The sequence below is a fragment of the Alosa alosa genome, chromosome 2, assembly GCF_017589495.1.
Source record: "Alosa alosa isolate M-15738 ecotype Scorff River chromosome 2, AALO_Geno_1.1, whole genome shotgun sequence".
NCBI lineage: Eukaryota > Metazoa > Chordata > Actinopteri > Clupeiformes > Clupeidae > Alosa > Alosa alosa.
Genome location: NC_063190.1, coordinates 31,866,911 through 31,891,093, shown reverse-complemented (window position 1 = coordinate 31,891,093; position 24,183 = coordinate 31,866,911). Strand labels below are relative to the sequence as shown.

The 24,183-nt window shown below is 42.6% G+C and overlaps 1 protein-coding gene across 1 annotated transcript; it reads right to left on the bottom strand.

The window, feature by feature from the left end:
- Positions 1 to 20,840: 20,840 nt before the first annotated feature.
- Positions 20,841 to 23,336, bottom strand: LOC125285245. The gene has a single exon (XM_048229594.1). The coding sequence runs from the start codon at positions 23,334 to 23,336 to the stop codon at positions 20,841 to 20,843; it is 2,496 nt and encodes an 831-aa protein (XP_048085551.1).
- Positions 23,337 to 24,183: the final 847 nt, after the last annotated feature.

Sequence of the window (24,183 nt, the reverse complement as noted above, 5' to 3'; positions counted from 1 at the left end):
CACTTCCTGTGGGCGTGGCTAATGGCATGTTAATACAAAAGTTGATTGTTTTTGGGAGTTACACACACCCACCAAATTTGGTGTGTGTATCTAAAACTATATGCCAACCACAAGTCACAGTGACATAAGAGGGCGCTATGGAGTTCCTGGGCAACGCCCGGTGCCAAGCTTTTGTCCCTGTGTATTCATGGTACCTCTTGACGTGTGTGCCAAATTTCATGCGTTTTCACCCATGGGAAGCACCTCTTTTGGGATCACAATTCAGCACATATTTCATCACATTAGTCTGCACAAAAGCCCAAATATCTCACTTCCTGTTGGGCGTGGCTAATGCATTGTACATAGGAAAGTTGTTCATCTTGGAGAGATACAGACACCTATCAAATTTGGTGTGTGTAGTTGAAATTATATGCCAACCACGGGATCAGTCACCTAAGAAGGCGTAAGGGGGCGCTAGCGAGTCCCTGGGCCATGCCAGGGGCCAAGCTTTTGTACCTAGCTGCTTTGTGTGACACCTGATGTGTGTGTCAAATTTCAAGACTTTTCGTTTATGTTAACCACCTCAAAATATATGCCAACCACGAGATCAGTCACCTAAGGGGGCGTTAGCGAGACCCTGGGCCACGCCCGGAGTCAAACTCTTGTACATAACTGCGATGCGTGACATTTGACGTGTGTGCCACATTTCAAGAGTTTTCGACCATGTGAACCACTTCAAAAACAGGAAAGCAAAAAAGTAGAATAATGAATAATAATAATAAATATAGCCGCAAGCGGCAATGGCGGGCCCGAGCACCTGCGGGCCGCAAGCCGTGACATGTCGGAATCCAACAAAGCACCGACGTGGTGTGTTTGTGAAATGTACATATTTGATGCGTGTGCTATTTGTTTTTGTATTTGCTTTTCTGCCACATGTACTTGCTTGGCCAGGTGGGGGCGCAATGCAAGGCAGGCCCATTGGGTGTCATCATAATATATATTAACCTGAGAAATTTCAGACCAATCATTTTAAGCAAAGAACATTTCTGATTCACTTTTTGGTTGGCCAGATGGTGGCGCTATGTTAGGCATGGAAATTACACATGTGAATATCATCACAATAATGATATCCAAATTTTTTGTAAACGTTCAGATCAATCAGTTAAGGCATTGTCCATTTTCTGGCACATTTCCTGCTTGACCAGGTGGTGGCGCTATGCCAGGCAGGCCCATTGGGTGTCTGGATATCATCATAATTATAATATCTATTAACATGAGAAGGTTCAGACCATTTATGCAAAGCATAGAGCATTTGTGGCACATTTCCTGCTTGGCCAGATGGTGGCGCTATGCTAGGCCTGTGAATTACGAATGTGAATATCATCACAATAATGATATCCGATATTTTAAAAAGTTTCAGATCAATCACTTAAGGCATTGTCCATTTCTGGCACATTTCCTGCTTGGCCAGGTGGTGGCGCTATGTCAGGCAGGCCCATTGGGTGTCTGGATATCATCATAATCATGATATCTATTAACCTGAGAAGTTTCAGACCATTCATTCAATGCACTGTGATTTATGACACATTTCCTGTTTTTGTGGTGAGATATTAAAATCATATCAAATATATAACTTATCAAAAATCCCTTCGCAATTTAATATCAGCGACATCTTGGCATAATGTTTGCCAAATTTCAAATGAATCTGACAAACCGTCTAGGAGGAGTATGTTAAAATTGATCATGTGACATCAGTGTAATTGCCATTCTTTCTGTTGCCAGGTGGTGGCGCTATGCCAAATATGCATTATGGGCATGTCAATATCATCACTCCCATGGTATTCAAAGACCTGTGAAATTTAAAAATTTCAAGCCATGCATGGTGAATTAAGACACATTTATTGTTTATGTGGAAGGGTATTAAAATTTTGCCATTTCGTCAAATTACAACATATCAAAAAAAGCTTCACAATTTAGAATCAGAAGCATATTGGCATCATGTATACCAACTTTCACATGAATCGGATCAACCGTCTAGGAGGAGTACGTTAAATGGATCATGTCCACAATGCACAAAATCCCAATTACCTCACTTCCTGTGGGTGTGGCTAATGGCATGTTAATACAAAAGTTGTTTGTTTTTGGGAGTTACATACACCCACCAAATTTGGTGTGTGTATCTAAAACTATATGACAACCACAAGTCACAGTGACATAAGGGGGCGCTATGGAGTTCCTGGGCAACGCCTGGTGCCAAGCTTTAATCACTGTCTATTCACTACCAAATTTGGTGTGTCTAGCTGAAAGTATGTGCCAACCACTGGATCAATCACCTAAGGGGGCGCTACTGAGTCCCTGGGCGACGCCCGGGGCCAAGCCTTTATGCCTGTGTAGCCAGTGTGATAACAGATGTGTGTGCCAAATTCCAAGACTTTTCATCCATGTTAACCACCTCAAAAATAGCAAAAAGGTGAACAAATAATAATAATATATAGCACTTCGGTGCTCGGGCCCTAATTTACAGAAAGAAATGTGATAGCCACAATCTGTTGCTTAGTAGAACAGAAGTCAAACAGACTTCAAGGGCTTAGCCCCTCCTTCTAAGTAATTTTGTGAAGGAAACGAGGAAGAAACAATAGGAGGATGGAGGAATGAAGGAGAGACCGATGTGATAGTTGAGATGTCCTGCTTACTCACGCATCACTTTTAAGAGACGTCAATTACTGATGATGGGGCGCATCAACTTTTAGGCTAGAATTAACAGACACGCAAATTGCAGAGAATATGAGCTTATACCTAAAAAAGAACATGGACTCTTCCCACTTATTGAGGTAATGTTTGATAGTTCTCGAGACATGAATGAATACTTATTATACAATGCATGAACAAAACTGGCATGAACCTTTTTTTAACTCATTGACTGCCAAAATGCGTTGAGTGCCAAAGCTTTTTATTTTTTAAATTACGAAACTAGACACTCACACAACTTATATGTGATTTTGGAACTCTGTGATGAATGGAAATGAAATATATGACGATCGTGAAACTTATGAAAACGCACAATCTGGACATTTTATCTGGACATTTTATCATAACTCGGTTGCCGCTTTGGGTCGAATCAGTGACACATGCACGTCAGGTCAAAACCATTTTCGTGGGTCTATCACAAGGTGGCAGTCTCACCAGGTCTCGCTGATCACTTCCTGGAAAGTTTGAGCCTCTCGCTGCAGCCTGCGGGAAGGCGGGGCTTGACATCAAGCCCAGCCCACATCCAAGTCAGCCATGTTTTTTTGTATTACGTCACGCAGTTTGAAATTGCTGGCGGCGAGAGGGAGGCAGTCAGCAGAGAGAGCCAGAACTCGCAACGAGACTGAGCGAGCTGCTGTTACATTCTACAAACCAGCAACTTACTGCAAAACATGTTTTATTGTGTAATTCAACACGTAAACTGTGGATTCAAACCAGTGCAACAACTCGCAACAGCACCAACGTTTCCATAAGAACGCCGTTGTCACACTACTCGTTCGTCAGAAAGGAACTAGCTAGTGCTAGCTGGCTAGCTAGCCAGCAAAGTTAACCACGCCAGAGATGGCAAGAGGCTGGCGGCGCCCACCGGTTCGGCTGTTGCCGGGCGGACGCTGAGTTTTTGCACATCGGTTCTACCGCTGCTTGCTATCTGGGCAGTAGCCTATATTTGAGATGAGGATATGTCTAGCTTGATCTAACCGGTTAACGTTACACAATGCATGCTTCTGTTTCACCTGTTACTAAAGCAAAATCGCCCCTTTGTAGGCTACATTTGGTTGTAATGGAGAATTCTTGCTGTTAAACTGATAGTCCATAATAATGAAACAACACACCATTCTACTTTTGAGGGCTAAATTTAATGAAATATGGCTTGTTTTCCGTTTGAACACATTGTCATCAATATTTAAAATGACCAGTTTTTATGAATGTGCATGTTATTGTTTCAAAACCGGAAATCAAATGAACGAAAAAGTACACGAACCCAATTACAATAACTAGCCTAGGCCTACATGAAAAATTCACTGTGGTTGCATGTGATGTAATTTGTGTTTAGCCTACATCATCAGTTTCTATCATCTAATATGAAACAATATACTATATAATTCGCTACCAGACTGTCGGTAGCATAGATTGTATGTCTGTGGTCGGTAGTAAAGCCAAAGCGTATGGGGAGTGACGTAGGCAAAGAAAACATGGCTGAGTTGGATGTGGGCGGGGCTTGATGTCAACACTTCATATCATGAAAGACGTTATATCTCCATTTCTAAAACAAAAACAGCGATTTTGATGAAAACTAGCCACTGTTTAGCTTGGGATTTCTCAGGAACAGAGGCGTGTAGAAATACACGTTTGCACCCACCGAGAGCTTAAAGTCTCACCTTTTAATCGAGCTATTGTATGTGTTCATAGCTATAACACAGAATATGCTGTGGCTGTAAAAAAATCAACAATGGTCTAGATTACTGGCACTCTAGGACAAAGCTCCCGAAAACAGCCTGGCATTCAATGAGTTAAAAAAGTTTGTATGGAAGTTCATGATAATTCCAGCATATAAAGGTCATTTTTTGGTCTATCTACTAGTTTAATGACGCAAATAAATCCCTACGAACTTCTTTGAAACCGAAAGTTGACAGACGTGGGAGAGAACCTTTTACCTTGGCAGCTTGGACAAATGATCGCACAATTCCAACTGAAAACGCTTTTGCTTGTGTTTCCACCTCTCTCCTCGGTCTTGCCTCCTTTGGTTACAATTAGATGAATGAGATGTCCTCAATGATGTCAGGCTTTGAACGATTTCCGGAGCACAAGCTGGAGGACCGAGGAGAGAGGCCGTATGCAAATAGAGGTTTGAAAAAACCCCCTTATGTCACGTCTGCACCAGGTTCTCAACCGGCCTCGCCTCCTCTGAACTCTCCTTCCACTCACATTCACCACTCCAACTCCACTTATTCACCTTTGCCCATTGATTACTGTCACCAGTGCCCCTTGGACTCTTATAAACAGCTCATTCCCTGTCTGGACTCGTCACACACCATGTTCTTGTGTGATTCTCCAGCGTATTCCGGTCTGTCCAGTGTATTTTTCCTTGATTCAGTTAAGTGCAGATCTTTTCAGCTGTGACCTTTTGGATTTTCATGAACTAGGTTTTGAACATTGTGTTTTTGGACTTCCTGTTCCCGAAAGTGTTTTCGTATCTTTTTGCCCTGGTCAAATCCTGCGTTATTGTTTACCTAGGATTTTGCTCCTTTTTTGCTACCGTCTTCTGTTGTGCTATTTTCTGTTATTATAATTAAAACTACTGTATGTCTGCTGAATTCAAACATATCCTCTGTTTCTAAGTCTGAGTCCGTTGACACATTGGTCCGTTGGTCATGTAACTAACATCTTACTGTCAAACTGCTTCATTACAGAAATCAAAACTAGTGAAATGGAGCCAGATGCCTCAACACAAGGGGCGTTTGAGCCTTCAGGTGACGATGAATCATCCTCTGATCAAGCTGAGGGATGGCCAAACATGCTGATGGAAAGTAAATACATTTCTCAAATACTATTGTTTTACAAGAGACTTGCAAAATTGTTTAATAGGCCTATACAAATGATGAATTAAAGGGGTGGTTCAGGATTTTGGACATAGGACCTCATTTCCAAGTAAGCAAGTGTGATATTTATCAGTGGAGACAGTTTTCAACACGTTTCATCCAGTCCTTCTAATTGCAGAGTTCGCAGGTGCTAGGCTAGCGCAAGTCAACGGTATGTGCTAGCCTGCCACTAAAGACAGTCTTACCCACTCCAAAGTACACCCGAGGCAAATAAATTATAACGCCAGACTATCGATGTAAATGTCTGTATTGACAGTGTTATTTCTAACGTTATTCTATCCTTGCATTTCAACGATCGCATTACATTTTGAGGGACTAGTTTCTTAGCAGCGCGGAATTATACTTGCTCGGTTAGTAGTACTGCGCCGAAAAGTAAACAGTAAAGCGCACTCCAATGGGGATACCTAGTAGTAGCCTTGGTAATATCAGTCCGCCGCTGAGTTGCAAAATGACTACTAACAACTTTAGGGACCAAAGTATAACTATTGCAACGCGATGCAAGGGTAGTTGTATTTCTTACACTATTCTATCAACACAGACATTTACATCGATTGTCTGGAATTTGCCTCAGGTGTACTTTGGAGTGGGTAAGACTGTCTTTAGTGGCAGGCTAGCACATACCGTTGACTTGGCGCTTAGCCTAGCACCTCGCGAACTCTGCAATTAAAAGGACTGGATGAAACGTGCTGAAAACGGTCTCCACTGATAAATATCACACTTGCTTACTTGGAAATAAGGTCTTATGTCCAAAATCCTGAACCACCCCTTTAAGTGTCGCATATTGTAAAGCCACAGTATGAAAAACATTTTTTGATTGATTTTCAAATTGTAAAATCTAAATTGTTCCTTCATTATATCACTCATTTTTGTTTCATTTTTGTTATGTGAAGGCGGACATGAGTTAAAAGAGGACCATTTTGACAGGTAAATTAATTCTGCCATTTTATGATTCTCTTATATTATTATTGTTAAAAATATAGTTTAGTGTAAGTATTAGAGGACTTTAAAAATGCCATCTTAAATTATTGTGAAAATGCTGAATTTGTAATGAGTGTGTATGTGTGTGTGTGTGTGTGCTGGTCATTCAATTTGCATTATATGCTACAATTAACATACTAATCTTTTACAACCCTATTGACTAGTTGCACGGAAGGCTCTTGGTGAGCTAATTTATTTCCTATGGAGCTAGGTGTGTTTGAACCTGCTGCTATTCTGCATGTACTGTAATTAGTGTCTACACGGACCCGGTTGGGTGTTAACAATAAAGAAGGATGCATAGGCGCTAATTACATTCAGAGTAGCAGCAGGTTCAAACACACCTGGCTCCACAGGAAACAAACAAGTTCACTGAGTCTTTTGTGCAACTAGTCAATTTCAATAAAAAGTTCAGACACTGTGTAAAAGGCAAATAAATACAAAATTTGGTGATCTACAATTTTTTTTAAATCTGTATTTAGCTGCAAAAAGAACATAGACAATATGTAAAATATTGACAGTGATGTGACTATTTCATGGAAAATATAAGCTCATTATGACTTTGATTACAGCAACTACAATTGATTACAATGTCTCAAAAAAAGTTGGGCGGGGTGCAACAAAAGGCTGAACAAATGTTATAATGATTAAAACAACAAAAGGATGAAAATTTCACGACTAATTAGGTTAACTGACATCATAATTGGGTATAAAAATAGCATTCCGGAAAGGCAAAGTCTCTTAGAAGTTAAGATTTGGAGATATTCATTATTCTGTGTAAACCTGTGTGGGAAAATAATGAAACAATATAAGAATAATACTCGTCTAATCTGTAGATTTCATCATCTACAGCAGTGGTTCCCAACCTTTTTTGTCTTGTGTACCCCCTGAGCCTTTTTGTCATACCATGAGTACCCCCTCACTCATACGTGCTAATGATTATTCAAAAGTATAACATAATTGATTATTGAATGAAAATAACTTTATTTCATCTTCTTTAATTCTCAGGCATTTTCTTAATTTTAACTCAAATTAAGCATAAAAATGAATAATATGTTGCCTTGAAAATAAATAAGTAATATTAACAAATAAATAAATATGAAATCAAAATAATCAACTTGTCTTTGCTATATATATATATATATCTTGTAACATTTAGGCCTACCACAAAAAAACCTGGAGCCCCTTTGAATAAGTCCCCTTTAAACAGGCATTTAAACTTTAAACCAGGAACAAAACACTTACCAAAATAATATTCAGACTCACTAATAGGCCTAGCAGTTTCTTTTCATCAGTCATGTGAGCTTTAATGAGACACTTGAGCTTGCTTGTCTTTCATAAGCTTTGATAGTTCTGGGGGCAGTGTGGAAACAGCTGTTACCAGGCTGGTCTCCACATCCAGTCTGTTCCTCTGCTTGGTTTTGATGTGTGCCAAAGCTGAGAAGGTCACCTCACACATATATGTAGAACCAAAAGGCAAAAGTTCAATCAGTGCATGTTTTCCCAGTTCAAGATATTCCTTCTCCACATCACACCAAAACTCAGTCAATGTCTTCTCAGCATATGCCATCTTCAGCCCACAGTCAGATGATAATTCCATCAGAGGCTCCTGCAGCCTTGCAGGAAGGCTGTTGCTGCTCTCACTCATAATAAATGGGTTCCTCACCCAATCCAGTCTTTCTGACTTTTTTTCAATGTCCTGGAAATAATGACTGAAATCAGTGCAGAGTTTGGACAGATGTGCTTTCACCAGTTTGACCACTGGACCCCTGGCAACATCAGTGGTGGCAAGATGGGCATTGAGTAGTGGGAAACAGCTCACATCTCCCCCATCACATTTCCTCTCCCATAGTTTGAGCTTTTTTGTGAATCCTTGAACTTTGTCACACAATTTCAGGATATGTGACTCCTTCCCCTGAAGTGATAGGTTGAGCTCGTTAAGTTTGGTAAACACATCAGCAAGATATGCCAGGCGTGCCACCCACTTGGCATCCTCAAACTCCACAGTAAGAGGATGCAGATGCTCCGTCAAGAACACAAAAACTTCATTGCGAAGTTCATAAAGTCTCAGTAGTGTTTTCCCACGAGACAGCCAGCGGACGTCTGTGTGAAGCAATAGTTGATCGTGCTCTGTGCCGTTCTCATGACAAAGAGTTTCAAACAGTCTGTGATTTAATGGCCGAGATTGGATGAAATGTATTATCTTCACAGCATCATCCATAACAGCACTTAAATCAGGGCTCATTCTCTTGCTAGCCAGTGCTTCACGGTGAATAATACAATGCATCCATGTAATGTCGGGATTTACCTTTTTTACGTGTCCAAACAGTCCCTTTCTGGCGCCCGTCATCGCGAGCTGCTCCATCTGTACAGATGTGGCTGCAGGTTTTCCACTGCAGATCATGTTCTTTGAAGAAGCTGTCTATAACTTGGAACAATTCTTCCCCAGTTGTCTTTCCTGTAGCGTTTTGCAAAATAAAATGTGCTCGTTTATGTCCGACACATCTTTGTAACGCACGAAGGACAGGAGCTGCGCTTCTCCACTCACATCTGTCATTTCATCCAACTGCAAAGCGAACTGACCGGATAGTTTGATTTTGTTCACCACTTGTCCAATAATATTAACAGATATGTCATTGATCCGACGGGATACGGTGTTATTCGACAGGGGAACTTTCTTGAGTGCGTCGGCTGCTTTCTTGTCTATCATAATTTCAGCCAAAGCAGTCGCTGCAGGGAGAACGTACGACGGAGTATTAGGGCCACACATGAAGAGAAAAAATATTTTTGCCATGGCGAGATTAAACTCGACATGTTGACTTTAAAGTCGACATGTCGACATTAAACTCGACATTTCGAGAATAAAGTTGAAATATCATATCTACTTTAATTTCGACGTGTCGACTTTAAAGTCGACATGCTGACATTAAACTCGCAATAGGCCCTACTGTTTAAACATAGCCTACACAGTTTAAGCTATGTAGCCTACACTAATACACAATATATTACATGAAAAATGGGCTTCAAATAGGTGTTATTTCAGATAGATTGCAGATATTTAGATAGATTGCGTCTTGTCTGTTAACTATCATTGCCGTCATCGTGAAGTGCTGTCTCGGGTTTATGGAAATACTATGCCGTTTAGGCTAAATAGCTAGAAAAGTATCCAATGATATAATGTTTCTATACAAAATGTTATTTCACTCTGTTTTACGTGGTTAAGGCTACTGCACATCCAAATAACTGCCCTTGACCCACGGGCGTCACTCTCCATAGGATAACATGGCAAAACTCATTTTTCTAAAACTGCTTTTCCATGTCTCACCTGCAATACGTAGCCTGTAGGAGGCTAGAAACACAGGTATAGCCTAAGCATATATACTATTTTAATCCCGTGAGAGAATATGTGTCCATGCACTTTATTTATGCACTTTGTGTGCATATGTGTGCAAGTAGGCTACTAGCCTACATGGGGTGGTCGGGATGACAGCTTCATTCGTCCCTCCATAGACATTCAGCAATGGGCTGTTTTGCATCCATTACAAACAAGCAACGTGAAAGTCTAGGATTAGGGAGAGCGCCTAGTATGCCTCTAGTGCATAAGCATGAAGTTGAACATTTAGATGCAACAACTAAATGTTTAGAACAACACTTTAATAATAGGCCTACAATAAATAAATAAACCGCTATGACGTTTAGGCTACTTTTGACCATTGCATTTATCGCCTGTAACTCCGTGATAAGGACCTAACAGCAAAGTATTTGGCTGAGCAACGTAGGTTAATATGTTCTATGTTTTGTCCACATGATATAGACCTATGTCTAATCATTGTTGCACTCGAACACTCTGAATCATTGTTGCACTTGTTGCATTGTTTCATTCGTCCTCCCTTTCAATCGTCCCGAGCGGTCGTTCTCTCTCCAAACTAACTTTATTCTCAAAATGTTGAGTTTAATGTCGACACGTCGAGATTAAAGTCGACATGATATTTCAACTTTATTCTCGAAATGTTGAGTTTAATGTCGACATGGCGACATTAAAGTCGATACGTCAAGATTAAAGTCAATATTACATTTCAACTTTATTCTCGAAATGTCGAGTTTAATGTTGACATGGCAACTTTAAAGTCGACATGTCGAGTTTAATCTTGTCATGGCAAAAATATGTTTTTCCTTCATGTGTGGCCCTAATACTCCGTCGTTGAGAACGAGTTCTTCAACAATTGAGTGAGGCTTTTTTGATTTAAGACTTAAATTCTGACAGCTTTCGTTGGTAAAATTCTTCACTTTTATCGACACTTCCCGAGTGTTTTGTGCTCTGGTGTCGCTGTAAATGGGCTGGCTTCATCGCACTATTAGCCAGGACTTCACCGCAAAAGAAGCACTGAGGCTGCGGTGGGTCCGCAGAAGTAGAAATGAATCCATACAATATATATTTTTCACTGTACTGCCTTGGTTTCAGTTTTGCCTCTTTCTTGCGTTTCTCGGTGGGCTCCTCTGAACTCTGACCTGAATCAAGAATAAGCGGACGTTTCAGCCATTTATCCATAGCTTACCAGTATTTTTCTGGCTACAGGTAAGCAGCTGTTTTGATTGTGTGATTTTGACGCGGTTGTGCCACAGACCATTGTCTCCCTGGGGAAACTGATGCACTATCATTTTTGACGGGATTATTAGGCCTACTTATCACCTTAGAATTTCCACGTACCCCCTGCAGTGTGCTCGCGTACCCCCGGTTGGGAATCACTGATCTACAGTACATAATATCATTAAAAGCAATAATAATGACAATGCAAAAGCCCAATGAAATAAACAAATACACAAACCAATAAAAAATGCTTAATTAACTAAGTGCATGCTAAAGGCATATGTCTTTAGACCCCTCTTGAAGGACCCAAAACTAGGAAGGGAGAGCACTGAGCAACTCATTCCCTCAACAAGAAACCACTGAGGAGAAAAGTCTTGAATTTGACCTAGCATTTATGGCTGGTCGGCACAACAGATAGCTCATCGGAAGACTGCTGTTTGAAGACTGGGTGTGCTGCAGCATTCTGAATCAGTTGTAACAATCTTACTACACAAGCAGGCAGGCCAGCTAACAATGAATTACAATAGTCCAGTTTGGAGATAACCATGGCCTGTACAAGAATTTATGTGGAATCTTGTCACAGAAGTTAAGTCGGTCATTTATGACACCCAAGTTACATGCCGATAGTTGATGTCGGTGAAGATGAGTCAAGCTGGATTTTTAATATGTTGGCGAATAGCTGTTGAAGCTAGAAACACCATGGAAGATTGAAACGTTTGAGAGATTAAGCTGAAGGTGGTGATCTTTCAACCAGACTGAAATATTTTTAAAACAAAGTCATCAGCTGACAGTAAAGTAGCTGATGGTGGTGGTTGAGGATTGAGAAGAGACTTGAAAGTAAAAAAAAAAACATTCTCTACTATCAGTGGCACTCTCAATCTTGCTCTGATAGAAGGTACTAGGTATAAGAATAACCTTCTAGACCCTATGCAGTCTGGTTTCAAGAGTGCTCATTCTACTGAAACTGCTCTTCTGTCTGTGACTGAAGCATTGAGAGTAGCTAAGGCCTCTGCTCAGTCATCAGTATTAATTCTACTAGATTTATCTGCAGCTTTTGATACTGTTTACCATGATATTCTCCTTCCTTCACTATATGAACTGGGGATTTCTGGGAAAGCTCTTGACTGGTTTGAATATTACCTTAAAAGGCATTCTTTCAGCGTGTCTTGGCAAGGACAGGTATCAAAGTCTCATGACCTCACCACAGGTGTGCATCAGCAGATATTAGGGCCCCTGCTTTTCTCTATTTACACCACTTCCTTGGGTGTTACCATTCGCTCCGATGCATTTGACTATATTGTTAAAATTGATTCAGAATGTTGCAGGACGCCTGGTCATCAATCAGCCAAAAAGAGTACATGTAACTCCTCTCCTAGTTACTCTCCACTGGCTCCCCATAGTGGCCAGAATTAAATTGAAATCTCTCACTTTGGCCTATAGAACATTGACTGGATCTGATCCCTTCTATCTTAATTCCATGATCAAGATGTATATCCCCAACCACCAACTGCAGACTTCTGATGAGCGTCTGTTGCCCAGCCATAAACACTTGATCAAATTCAAGACTCTTTTCCTCAGTGATTCCTGGTTGGTAGAATTAGTTGCTGAGTTCCTGTGATAGTTTTGGGTCTTTTAAGAGGGGTCTAAAGGAATATTTGTTCAACATGCACTTAGTTTATTAAGCGTTTCTTTGTTATGGTTTGTATATTTAGGGCCCGAGCACCGACAATGTGCAGGGCCGGGACGGCCTTAGGCACCGAGAGGTGCGAAGCCCTATTGTTTTTGTAAGGATTATTAAGTGTGCTTGCAAAGCAGCACACTTATTGCTCTTCTTAAGTTTTATTATTATTAAGTGTGCTTGCAAAGCAGCACACTTATTGTTCTTCTTAAGTTTTATTATTATTATTATTATTTTTCCCGTCTCCCTAATTTTTTGTCCGCCCTAGCGCCTAGGCCCTTTGAGACAGAGACACCGTTCCAACTTTAAAACGTCCGGTCAGTACCGGTGTAAGTTGGTCGCGAAGATGACGTCAGGTGGGCGTGCCGTTCGTCCGCCATATTGGATTGAACAGAAAGCGAAACTAAATTTTCACAGGTCACAAATTTGATCCGAGCGCCCGCGAAACTTGGCGTACATTATCCTTGGACCAAGCCTCACAAAGTTACTGGAAGGATTTTTTGATTTTCAAAAGCGTTTGCCCGTCACAGCCAAACGAAATTGTGAAAGCTCCGAAACAGGAAGTCGTCCATATCTCAGGAACACTGTCACATATCGATACCAAATTTTGTATATGAACTGGGGACTCCAGTGTGAGGGTGCATAACCTAAAAAAAAAAGAAATATTCCAAAAGTTTCCATCATTTGGTAATTCTCACCATTCACCTTTGCACTATTCGTCTTCTTTCACAATGCCTTCCATGTATGCTCAATGTCTCCGGGCAACCTTGCCCAATCATGAAATCCTTGCTCTGCCATGGGATAGTATGGACTTACGAACTGAAATAGCAAGGAGAACAGTAGTTATATATAGCTTACATAATAGAGTTGTTTTCACATTGACGGTATTCAAATTAAATTTTTCATTATTGTTAAATATCATGATGGGAGAGTATTATTAAAAATGTTACAAGTATGCAAATGCATATGTTTACGGGCATTTAGGTTTTACTGTGTTGTTTTGTTGTAAAGACATGCAAGGCATTCTGGGCCGTAATGAACAGTGGTCGGCAGCACTCCATAGGCTACGTATTAATATGAATAGGTGTTTCTGTAAACCTAGGGATAATAAACAGCTATCTCTGTTACAAAAAAAGCTGGTAATCGCTCATTGAAGAGGGTACTATGATAAAAGATTGTTTTCCTAAAAGCATGGAGTTGACGAAAGAATAAACAATCAATGTCCACGTTAATGTTAAATAGCCTAGAACTATCTGAGCGCTAGGTGGCAACGTTGTATTACATTTCACTAGTGTAGCCTACTTGAAATCTGATTGTGAGATTCCCAAGTAAGGAAGGTGCAAATATTATGTAATTTATCATGGGAAATTATTGGAAATGTTATTTCTTGTTTATTCTAATTGCAAACCACACACATCCATTCGGAATCACTGCGTGCACATTTAACCCTCTACAAGCCACAGGCTTAACTATAGTCGACAAAGATGCGGTACTGAATAAAGCGGCCGATGAAGTCAAATAGGGTGTCATATTTCGTTCGACTTCCACTCCACTAGATGGCAGACATGTCATACGTCATCCCGAGTCGAAAAAAAGGACACGCTTTAAACAAAACTTTCTAGCTACGGGCGCGTTGAATCAGTGCATGAAATACCGGAGCTAGTGTGCGTGTGAGCCACTTTGTCAGGCGATATTGTCAACGTCAGCCCGGTATTTGCATTAGATTATATCGTCTAATGGCATCAAAAAAGTTTACCTGAAATGAAGTGTTGGGTCTTCTATTAGCGGACCCTGATTCTGAAGGGAATATCTGCCTTCAGAAAATGACGGTGATTCGTTTAGTGAGGCTTCAGATCGTCCCTGCCTTGCAATGATGCAGCTGGACAAAGTGAAGTTTACTCCATAGTTTAGCTTACACCAAGCACAAGCGTTGAATCGTTTGCCCAATGTCACTGGTGGGAATAATGTTTTCACGGGTTCGGGTGTTCATGGGAAGTTAGCAGGGTGTTAGTGGTGTGGCCGAGCGAGGCTGGAGGTAGCCTAATATCCATAGCTAGCTTCTGTCTTTCTGAGCGTGTGCCTCTCCTCCTGGCTGACAGTAGCGTGGTGGAGCCTTTGTCTAATGCCACTGGGTATGTTAGGCGAGGCCGAAGTGCTCATAGGACAGTTAGGGGGAACGTTGTGGCAGTGTGGGGAGTCGCCAATGAGAATGACCGTAGGCCTAGTCGAAGCATAGAAATTCTCTCCACTTTCGGCGCCGAGGCAGATCTGGCCATGCTGCTGCATGGTGGAGGTGGTGACAAGCTCTCTCCCTCTCCCACACACACACACACACACACACACACACATTAGGTCATGCATAGTCTATCACAAGATGATGGGAATGCGGCCCTGTATGGATAGGGATAGGAGTCATTATCTCTACAAAAGGCCTGCTACATAAAAAAAAAAAGCAGCCATTTAGTAATGATTTACACTGTTGATTTGCATCTACTTCCTGATCAAGGACAAAAACCGCGATGTGTTCCTTTTTATTGTGTTCATGTCCATTTAGTAAGAAAAAAAAAAACAAAAATGATTTACACTGTTGATTTGCTATCTACTTCCTGATCATTTAGGACATACAGTACACGATGTGTTCCTTTTGTGTGTTCATGTCCTTGTGATGTGTGTGTCTTTGTCAGCTAAGAAAAAAACAAAAACATCCTTAAAAACAACAAAAAAAAAAAAAATACTAACATTGTCTCTTGTCTTGTCTCGATCATCTCACTCCTGATCTGTGCCTGGCCATTGGCAAATGAGCTTTGAACTAAACAGGTCTTGTCTACTTGTGTTTGTGTGTCATCTGAATAATATATATGTGCCCCCATACATGGAATCAGAGTGCCTACTGTATGTAGTAAATGGAAAATCTCTACAGCAAAGGCCAGTCTACCGCTACATGCATTTGGTTTGTTTCTGCCATTTATTAGTAATGATTTACACAGTTTGTTCACTACTTACTATTTACCTGAGCATTCAGTATTGTGCAATATAGCATACAGAAGGTGAGGGGACATTTTGGGGAAAGAAGTGGTGCATTTTATCATTCAAACATGCAACTTTTCATGAAAATTCTATAATCCAAGATGGCCGCCACCATATGACGTCATAATATGCAAATTAGATATAAACATTTAATCTCTACATACACTTTGGGTCATCCTTAATATTTCTCTAATTTACAGAAAGTCTCTATCTCTTATCACTTTTAAGATATAGCCTTTTGAAATGAAGATGTCAAAATTGATCGTTTAAAAAAAAAACCTCTGGCCCTAAAGGGTTAATACTGAAAGACTATCATTTCGTTTATTTGATGTTGCCTTAGCAACACAGCCTTCAGAGCAAAGATTCTAGAACAGGGCGTCAGAGACACGTTTTGAGTTTGTGGCCAAGAACCTAAAATATCGGTTTCCATGTGCTGGATGGTGTCGTCCTTTATGAAAGTAAGTGTTTTATACAGTTAACGTTACAGACATAATGAGTCATGTTGTAGTGGTCAACATAAATGTGCCCCTTCTGTTATTAGAATGCTAAGCGGAGAAGCATGCTAAGCAGAGATTTTATCATTAATTTCTTTGTGTGGCTAGCTATAGGGAGGAGGAGATGTAGTGCTATGTTGCTAATTGGGATTTATGTTGTTTAGCGTGCTGCCATGGTCATTTGATATGAGATGCTTGCACTCATAACTCGTCCGCGATGTAACTTTAGGACTGCTATTTTTTTTTTACTAACAGTAATTCACGGCACTTTAGCCCTAAAGTAGCACCTACGCCTGTGACGGGCTTAAAAGAAGTGGCAAGGACTCCTACGCGATGTTTTGAAATCGTCTACTATTGTCTGCAGGAGCTTCCAATGCGAGGAACTTGCATTGTAGGCATAACTAAGGGATGCAATAACACCACCAACAACCAAAACTAGCCTACTCATTGTCAACATGTACATGAAATGTAACGTTTCATGTGGATCAAATTAAAATGTTTTCTTTGCAAACGTAAGTGTAACCTCACACCAGAACGCTTAAGTTATGGTCAACAAAGTTACTTTTAATTTCTCATTTGCTTTAACTGGAATCAAACCTCTTTGATTATGAAAACCTGGTACCCTTACACCTACTCACTGGTGAGGTATTAATCTGAAATCTGACAAACTGAAAATGAGGGCAACCAAACCAAGCAATTATCAATTTACATGAAACCCAAATCATGACAGTATTAACACAAAATCAAATAAGCCCCTTTCTTAGTTCACCTTTAGGCTATAGTTCCGTATTCACTAGGTCTTAACAATTCCCTTCAACAGGCATTTAGATTTAGTAAACCCCCTTCAATTACACATCATAACATCAACAGCACATAACACATTGTAATACACTTGTAAGCACCACAACACGTGATTCAGTATCACAAAAGTCCCTCCCAATAAGTTCAATGCTTTGGCATGACTCAATTCCGCTGTCAACGACTGTTGTCACTTATAGTTAAATGTTCGCTCAGTGTCAGACAGGATGGTCACTTAAAAGTGTTCCACAAGAAAAGTATTAGCCAGTTCACGGGGTGAACGTCTATTCGATGCCAGTAACTGGAGTGGAGAGTCTCATGTGGCAGGGAATACTCACAGACCACACCGTTGGTGCCGCGGAGTGAGAGAGGGAGGGGAGGGGGGAGAGTGAGCTTGGCCGAACAAGCTGGCTTCTCTTGCAAGCTGGCGTGATGAAACGCCCCACGTTGATCTAGAAAAGGCAGCGAAACTAACACTTTGTTCTCTAAACTAATTTAACTTCACAATAGGATAACTAGTGAGGCAATTCCACCTCACACTACGACGCCATACACTTTCGAGCGGCAACAACGCAAAGTTGATTGAAGTGTAGACCTGTTCTTCTCCATTGACACAACCGTTCCAGGTATCCTTCGTCAGCAACCGGAACACAATGACACTACTTTGAACTGAACTTAAAGATACTTTGCTTAATACTTAACTTAATGCAACTCGATAGAGTACCTTCACTTTTGTCTAACGTGTGTAGTCCACGGAGGCTGCCATCTTTCTCTCTCTTTCGTTGGCTCCTTCTCCAAGTCCCTCCTCTCCATACTCCCCATTGGACTGGCACAACAACCTTTACAGCCACTGATTGGTTTACTGTCAATCCCGCCCTAGGCTGCTATTGAATATAGTTCTTCACAGGGGAGGGTTGACACGTCAAGACAGCGGTGTACAGAATAATTATCCATAGTCTGAGGCACCCTTACATTCCCCCCCTTCAAACCCTGCCACATATACCTCTCCACAAGTAACACGTTCCCTGAAAGACCATGTAAGCAAAAAAAAAACTTTTTTTTTTTTTTTTTTTTTTTTTTTTTACAGAGCAAGAACACAGGTGTATAAACAAAACATTAATACTTCATAGTACTTAAACATCATCATAACATGTACTTAACATCTCTCATTTAGTAACAAAATCTCTAAATCTACCAGGAGCTGACCTCTAGTGCTCCTCTGAGGCCTGACTGAGCTTTGCATACTGTCACTATTAGTTCCCAAAGCAACTGTATCATCTGACTGTACTTCCCCAAGTGACTCACACTCCTCAGTGCTTAAGACCCCACCCCGTTCACTCTGCCTACTCCTAACTTCCTCATCAGTGTCAGAAGTGTCACCTGAGAGACTAGGGTGGAAGTGTGTGTCTTGGACAGTGGATTTGGGGTCACAGCTACGGGGGACACAGACTAAGTCATAAGAATCAGATTCGGATTCATAGGGAGCCCTATGCTCTCGAGGGGGCCTATTTGTTAGAAGGGTCTCAAATATGCATGGTTTTATTTGATCCCTATGTACCACCTTGGTAGGGCCACCAGCCTCAGGCTTAACAGTAAACACGGGCATGTCTGGATGATTCTGGGCGACGACAAGGTAAGGGTCCGGCTCCCATCTGTCTTGAATCTTGTTCCTGCCACGTGGTTTGTGATTCCTCAGGAGGACTCTGTCCCCAGGCCGAATGAGTGCACCACGTGCCCGTCGATCATACAGCCTTTTGCGTGGCTTTGAGGCACCTTTGCATCGCCCGCCGTGCAGCGTCTGCCGCCACCCCGCAGTCTCCTATGGTGATTCAGCACCCAGTCGTCAAGATTTTCTGCCCGGGCTGTCACTGAGATCCATTCCCCCCAGCACATCTCGGGGCAACCGGGCGTCTCTCCCGAATAGCAAGTAAAAGGGGGAGTACCCAGTAGATGAATGAATGTGGCTATTGTATGCCATAACTAATTCTGGCAGGTATTCTCTCCAGTTTCTCTTTTTGTTTGCCGGGAGAGTTCTTAACATCTCATGCATCGTGCGATTAAATCTTTCGCATTGTGAGTTTCCCTGCGGGTGGTAGGGCGTTGTTCTGCTTTTGGCAATGCCATATGTACGACACAGCTCCTTTATAACACTGGCCTCAAAGTTCCGACCCTGGTCTGCATGCAGTCGGGCAGGGCATCCATAATAGACAAACCAATGTTTGACTAGAGCAGCGGCTGTGGTGCGTGCTGATTGATCTTTTGTGGCAACTGCCACTGTAAACCTTGTGAACATATCAGTGAGGACCAGCACATTTTCATATCCCCCAGCTGACTGCTCTAACATGGTATAATCCATCGCTAGTACCTCTAAAGGCACAGTGACATTGCTACACACCATCTGGGCTTGAGTCTTTGGGAACACATCTTTGGCTAGACTGCACCTAGTGCACTGTTGCACCCAAGTCTGAACATCCTTGGACATGGAAGGCCAATAATAGCCTCGGCTCAGCTTGGCTAAGGTGCCCTTTACACTAAAGTGACCCCCATGATCATGATGGCTCTCATAGACAGAGCGTTGTAGTGATCTGGGCGCAATCAGTTGGCAAACATTCTCTCCATCCCGTGGGTCTTGCAAGCATCGGACCAACACCCCTCGTTGGATTCTTAGTCTCTCCCAATCTCTGCACAATTTCTGCTGAGCTGAGTTCATACTTTGCAACTGTGGCTTGGTGGGTCGTCTACCCAGCTTCACTGCTTCTAGCAACGGTCCAACATCAGGATCCTGCACCTGAAGGTTTCGGACCTCTTCCCAACAGTGACTGCCTACTCTAGATCTCACAGTGGCCTGAGCGGCCTGAGCCTGCCTCGGTTCCTGGAGGTACTCCTTGTGGGCAGGCCAAAGGCTGGCTCTCACTTCGTCCTCCTTGATGACTAGGAAATCTTTACCTGTATCCTCTACTTCTGGCTCAACGGCCGTGGGGAGACGGGATAAGATGTCTGCATTCTGGTTAGACTTTCCTGGCCTGTAGTGGACCTCAAAGTTGAATTCCGCTAACTGAGCGACCCATCTCTCTTCAACAGCACCGAGGTTGGCAGTCTCTAAATGTCGGAGGGGGTTATGGTCTGTGATGACTGTGAACTTGGCGTACATTAGTAGGTCACGAAACTTTTCTGTGACAGCCCATTTAAGGGCTAGGAGTTCTAATTTAAATGCACTGTAGTTCCTATCATTTCTCTCAGAACCACGCAGGCCCCGGCTCGCATATGCTATAACCCGCTCAATGCCGTCCTGGCGTTGACTTAACACGGCCCCAAGACCCTGTCGGCTTCCATCAGTTGTCACAATGAATGGCAGGTGGTAGTCAGGATAAGCAAGCACAGGGGGTGCCATTAGGCAACCTCTCAGTTTGTCAAAAGCCATTCGGCACTCTTCGTTCCACTGAAAGTGCTGATGAGTTCCCCTATCCCCCCTCTTGACTTTGCTCAAAAGGGCGTGCAAGGGCTTAGCGACTTGTGCAAAATGGGGGACAAAGCGCCAATAATACGACATGAACCCTACAACCTGTCTCACGTCTCTCACAGAGCAGGGGGTCGGCCAATCCTCTAAGACCCTCACTTTTTCCATGTCTACTTGGACCCCTGCTGCAGACACCACATGTCCGAGGAACTTAACTTCAGGTCTGAGCAGGAAACACTTTTTTGGATTCAGCTTCAATCCATGGTCCGCGAAGCCGGCTGAACACCAAGTCCAGTCTTTCCAAGTGACTTTTGAAATCTTTAGAAAATACCAGGACATCATCTAAGTACACGAGCAGGACATCAAACGCTAGATCACCCAGGACTGACTCCATAAAGGCTGAAAAGGTTGGGGCGTTGCATAGCCCAAAGGGCATGCGCGTCCACTGGAACAGTCCAAAAGGTGTGGTCACTGCTGTCTTTTCCTGGTCTTTCTCTTCAACAGCCACCTGGAAATATCCAGAAGTCAGATCTAGTGATGAAAATAGTCGTGCTTGTCCCAGTGCATCCAGAGACTCCTCAACTCTTGGTAGAGGATATGCATCTTTATGGGTTACACTATTTAATTTTCTATAGTCGCAGCAAAATCGAACGGACCCATCACGTTTCATAACAATGACTGCCGGACTAGCCCATGGGCTACAACTTTCTCTCAAGATGCCTTGTGAAACAAGGTCTTGCACATGCCGTTTCACCTCTTGAAAGACATGAGGTGGAATCCTCCGGTGTCGCTGCTTAATGGGATGGGCATCACCTGTATGAACCTCGTGCTTCACCGTTGTAGTGTATCCATAATCTCCCTCTCCCTTTGAGAAAACATCACCATACTTCTGTAATAACTCGTTGAGTTGAGAAACCTCCAAGGGTGTGAGACCCAGTACATTGGCTTGGACAGGCACTGCTAGCATCCTAGGGTGGTGATTCTCAGATGCAGTCTCACCCTCCAGCGTTCTAACATGGACCTCCCCCTCAGCCTCCTCAAACATGAGCATGTCCTTTGGGAGAACCTTCTCTGGCCTGCTAAGCTCTGCAATTCTCAATCTAGGGGGCAGCACAACGGGCTCTTGACGTGCATTGAGAAGGCGCACTGACACCTTTCCCTTTACTGTGTGGGTCAGGACATTTGCAACTAACAGTCCATGGGGCATGCTGATAGTTGGGGAAGCCTCAACTAACACCTGGCTGTGCATTTTTGGGGGAATTCTGCAGCGGCCCTCAATGACTACTTCACTTCGTGGGGGTACCACGACTGCCTGACGACCAGCCACCTTAACATAGCCGATCTCGCCTTTGGGGCCAACAAACTGTTCTTCCTTTGCCATCTGTACAAACACGCGGTGCAGATTTCCCACTCCAGAAGACTGCTTGTGGCGATCCATCGCCTGTACTCCGTGCATGTCATTGAAAAGACTGCGCAGGTCACAAAGGATGTTCATGCCTAATATGCCTGGCGCCTGGCTAGACACCTTCCCCCTGGTCGTGTCATCTCGCAGCACGAACACGCACTTATCGGCTAATTTTTTTCCAAAGCACTCAACCTCTGTGTACAAGCACCCCAAAACTGGAATATCTAGCCCATTGGCCGCTGTCAGCTTAACCCACTTTGCCGGGGACAATGCCTTTCCTCTAAAGTGCTTTTTGAAGTGGTCTTCAGACATCGTGGTTACTTCTGAGCCTGTGTCAAGCAAGCAGCATGTCTTAACACCATCTATGATAACATCAACCGTGAAACAGTTGCCAAATGCGCCCATCGGTGCAGCTCTCTGTTCAGTCATGAGTACAGATACTGGATTGATAGGCCCCACGGTTGCTGTTCTGATAGCTCCCTCAGCCTGGCCATCTTGATCGTCAACAGACACATCCGATACGATAGCATTAGCTTGGCGCCGTTTCTGTTGGCCCTTTCGGCATTCCCTGCTTATGTGTCCTGGCTCCCCACAGGTGTAGCATATCAGCTGTCCCAACTCGTCCCTCTGCGGGGGTCTTTGCTGTCTTGGCTTACCAGTGACATGCTTTTCAGGCCTCTGTACGACCCGATAAAGTTCTTCCTGTCTCACAGCTAATTTCTGGATTGCTTCATGTAAAGACTGTAAAGTCAAGGCTGGAGACGTGTCTTCAGTGGCTACACTATTTACAGCACTGCGAGTATGGCTTTTGTCACGTGTGGTTTGGGAGGCCTCCTCCTCCTCCGACCAATCAATTGCTGCTTTCATTAATTCATGAAATGTTAGCTCTGGCTGCCCTTTGGCCTGTCTCTTTATTTCTCTTCTAAGGTTATCATCTTTGAGGCCAAGGACAAACTGCTCTTTTAACATGGCATTAGGGTCTGAGATGCATTTTGAGTCACGACGCTTTAGACGGCGAAGTTTCTCCTCTAAGTCGTACCCGTAAGCTCGTATCCGCTCACTTGCTGCTTGTTTCCGGTCATAAAATTCCCTCAGCCTAATGCCCACTGGAACTTTATCGCCATAAACTTCTTCTAGCATCTTGAAGACTTTTACAATGTCAGTTTCATCATCTTTGACTCTCAGTTTAACAGTAACCTTGGCCTCTCCTTTCACATGTTGTCTGATTAATTCAACTTTGTCCTCGTCCGGAATTTTGCATACTGAGAAGTATGATTTAACAGCTGCAATCCATTCCTCAATGCACATTTCCCCTCCACTTTGTGCACCACTAAAGTCTGGGCATTTTCTATCTCTGTGTATGTACACTGTAGTGGCATTTTTCTGCTCTATGACCTGCTTAGCCATTGCCAGAGCATCCCTTTGATCACTTCTTGCCTGCTCAAGTAGGTGTGTCTGTTCTCTCATGTGTCTCGACTGCTCTTCAAATTTTCCTTGCAGCTCTTCGAATTTTTTCTCCAAATCATCCATGACTGTAGCCTGAAGACTGAGACCCTACTTTTGAATGGCACTAACAAATGCTAATAGGTCTAGGGATAGTGGTTTTGACTAGGTAAATATCCTGTTCGTGGACGCCATAATGTAACCTCACACCAGAACGCTTAAGTTATGGTCAACAAAGTTACTTTTAATTTCTCATTTGCTTTAACTGGAATCAAACCTCTTTGATTATGAAAACCTGGTACCCTTACACCTACTCACTGGTGAGGTATTAATCTGAAATCTGACAAACTGAAGATGAGGGGCAACCAAACCAAGCAATTATCAATTTACATGAAACCCAAATCATGACAGTATTAACACAAAATCAAATAAGCCCCTTTCTTAGTTCACCTTTAGGCTATAGTTCCGTATTCACTAGGTCTTAACAATTCCCTTCAACAGGCATTTAGATTTAGTAAACCCCCTTCAATTACACATCATAACATCAACAGCACATAACACATTGTAATACACTTGTAAGCACCACAACACGTGATTCAGTATCACAAAAGTCCCTCCCAATAAGTTCAATGCTTTGGCATGACTCAATTCCCGCGGTCAACGACTGTTGTCACTTATAGTTAAATGTTCGCTCAGTGTCAGACAGGATGGT

What these genes read in the sequence shown, in the direction of transcription:
- LOC125285245 (XM_048229594.1), bottom strand. Translation starts at nt 23,336, where the DNA reads ATGTGCATTGAGGAATGGATTGCAGCTGTTAAATCATACTTCTCAGTA.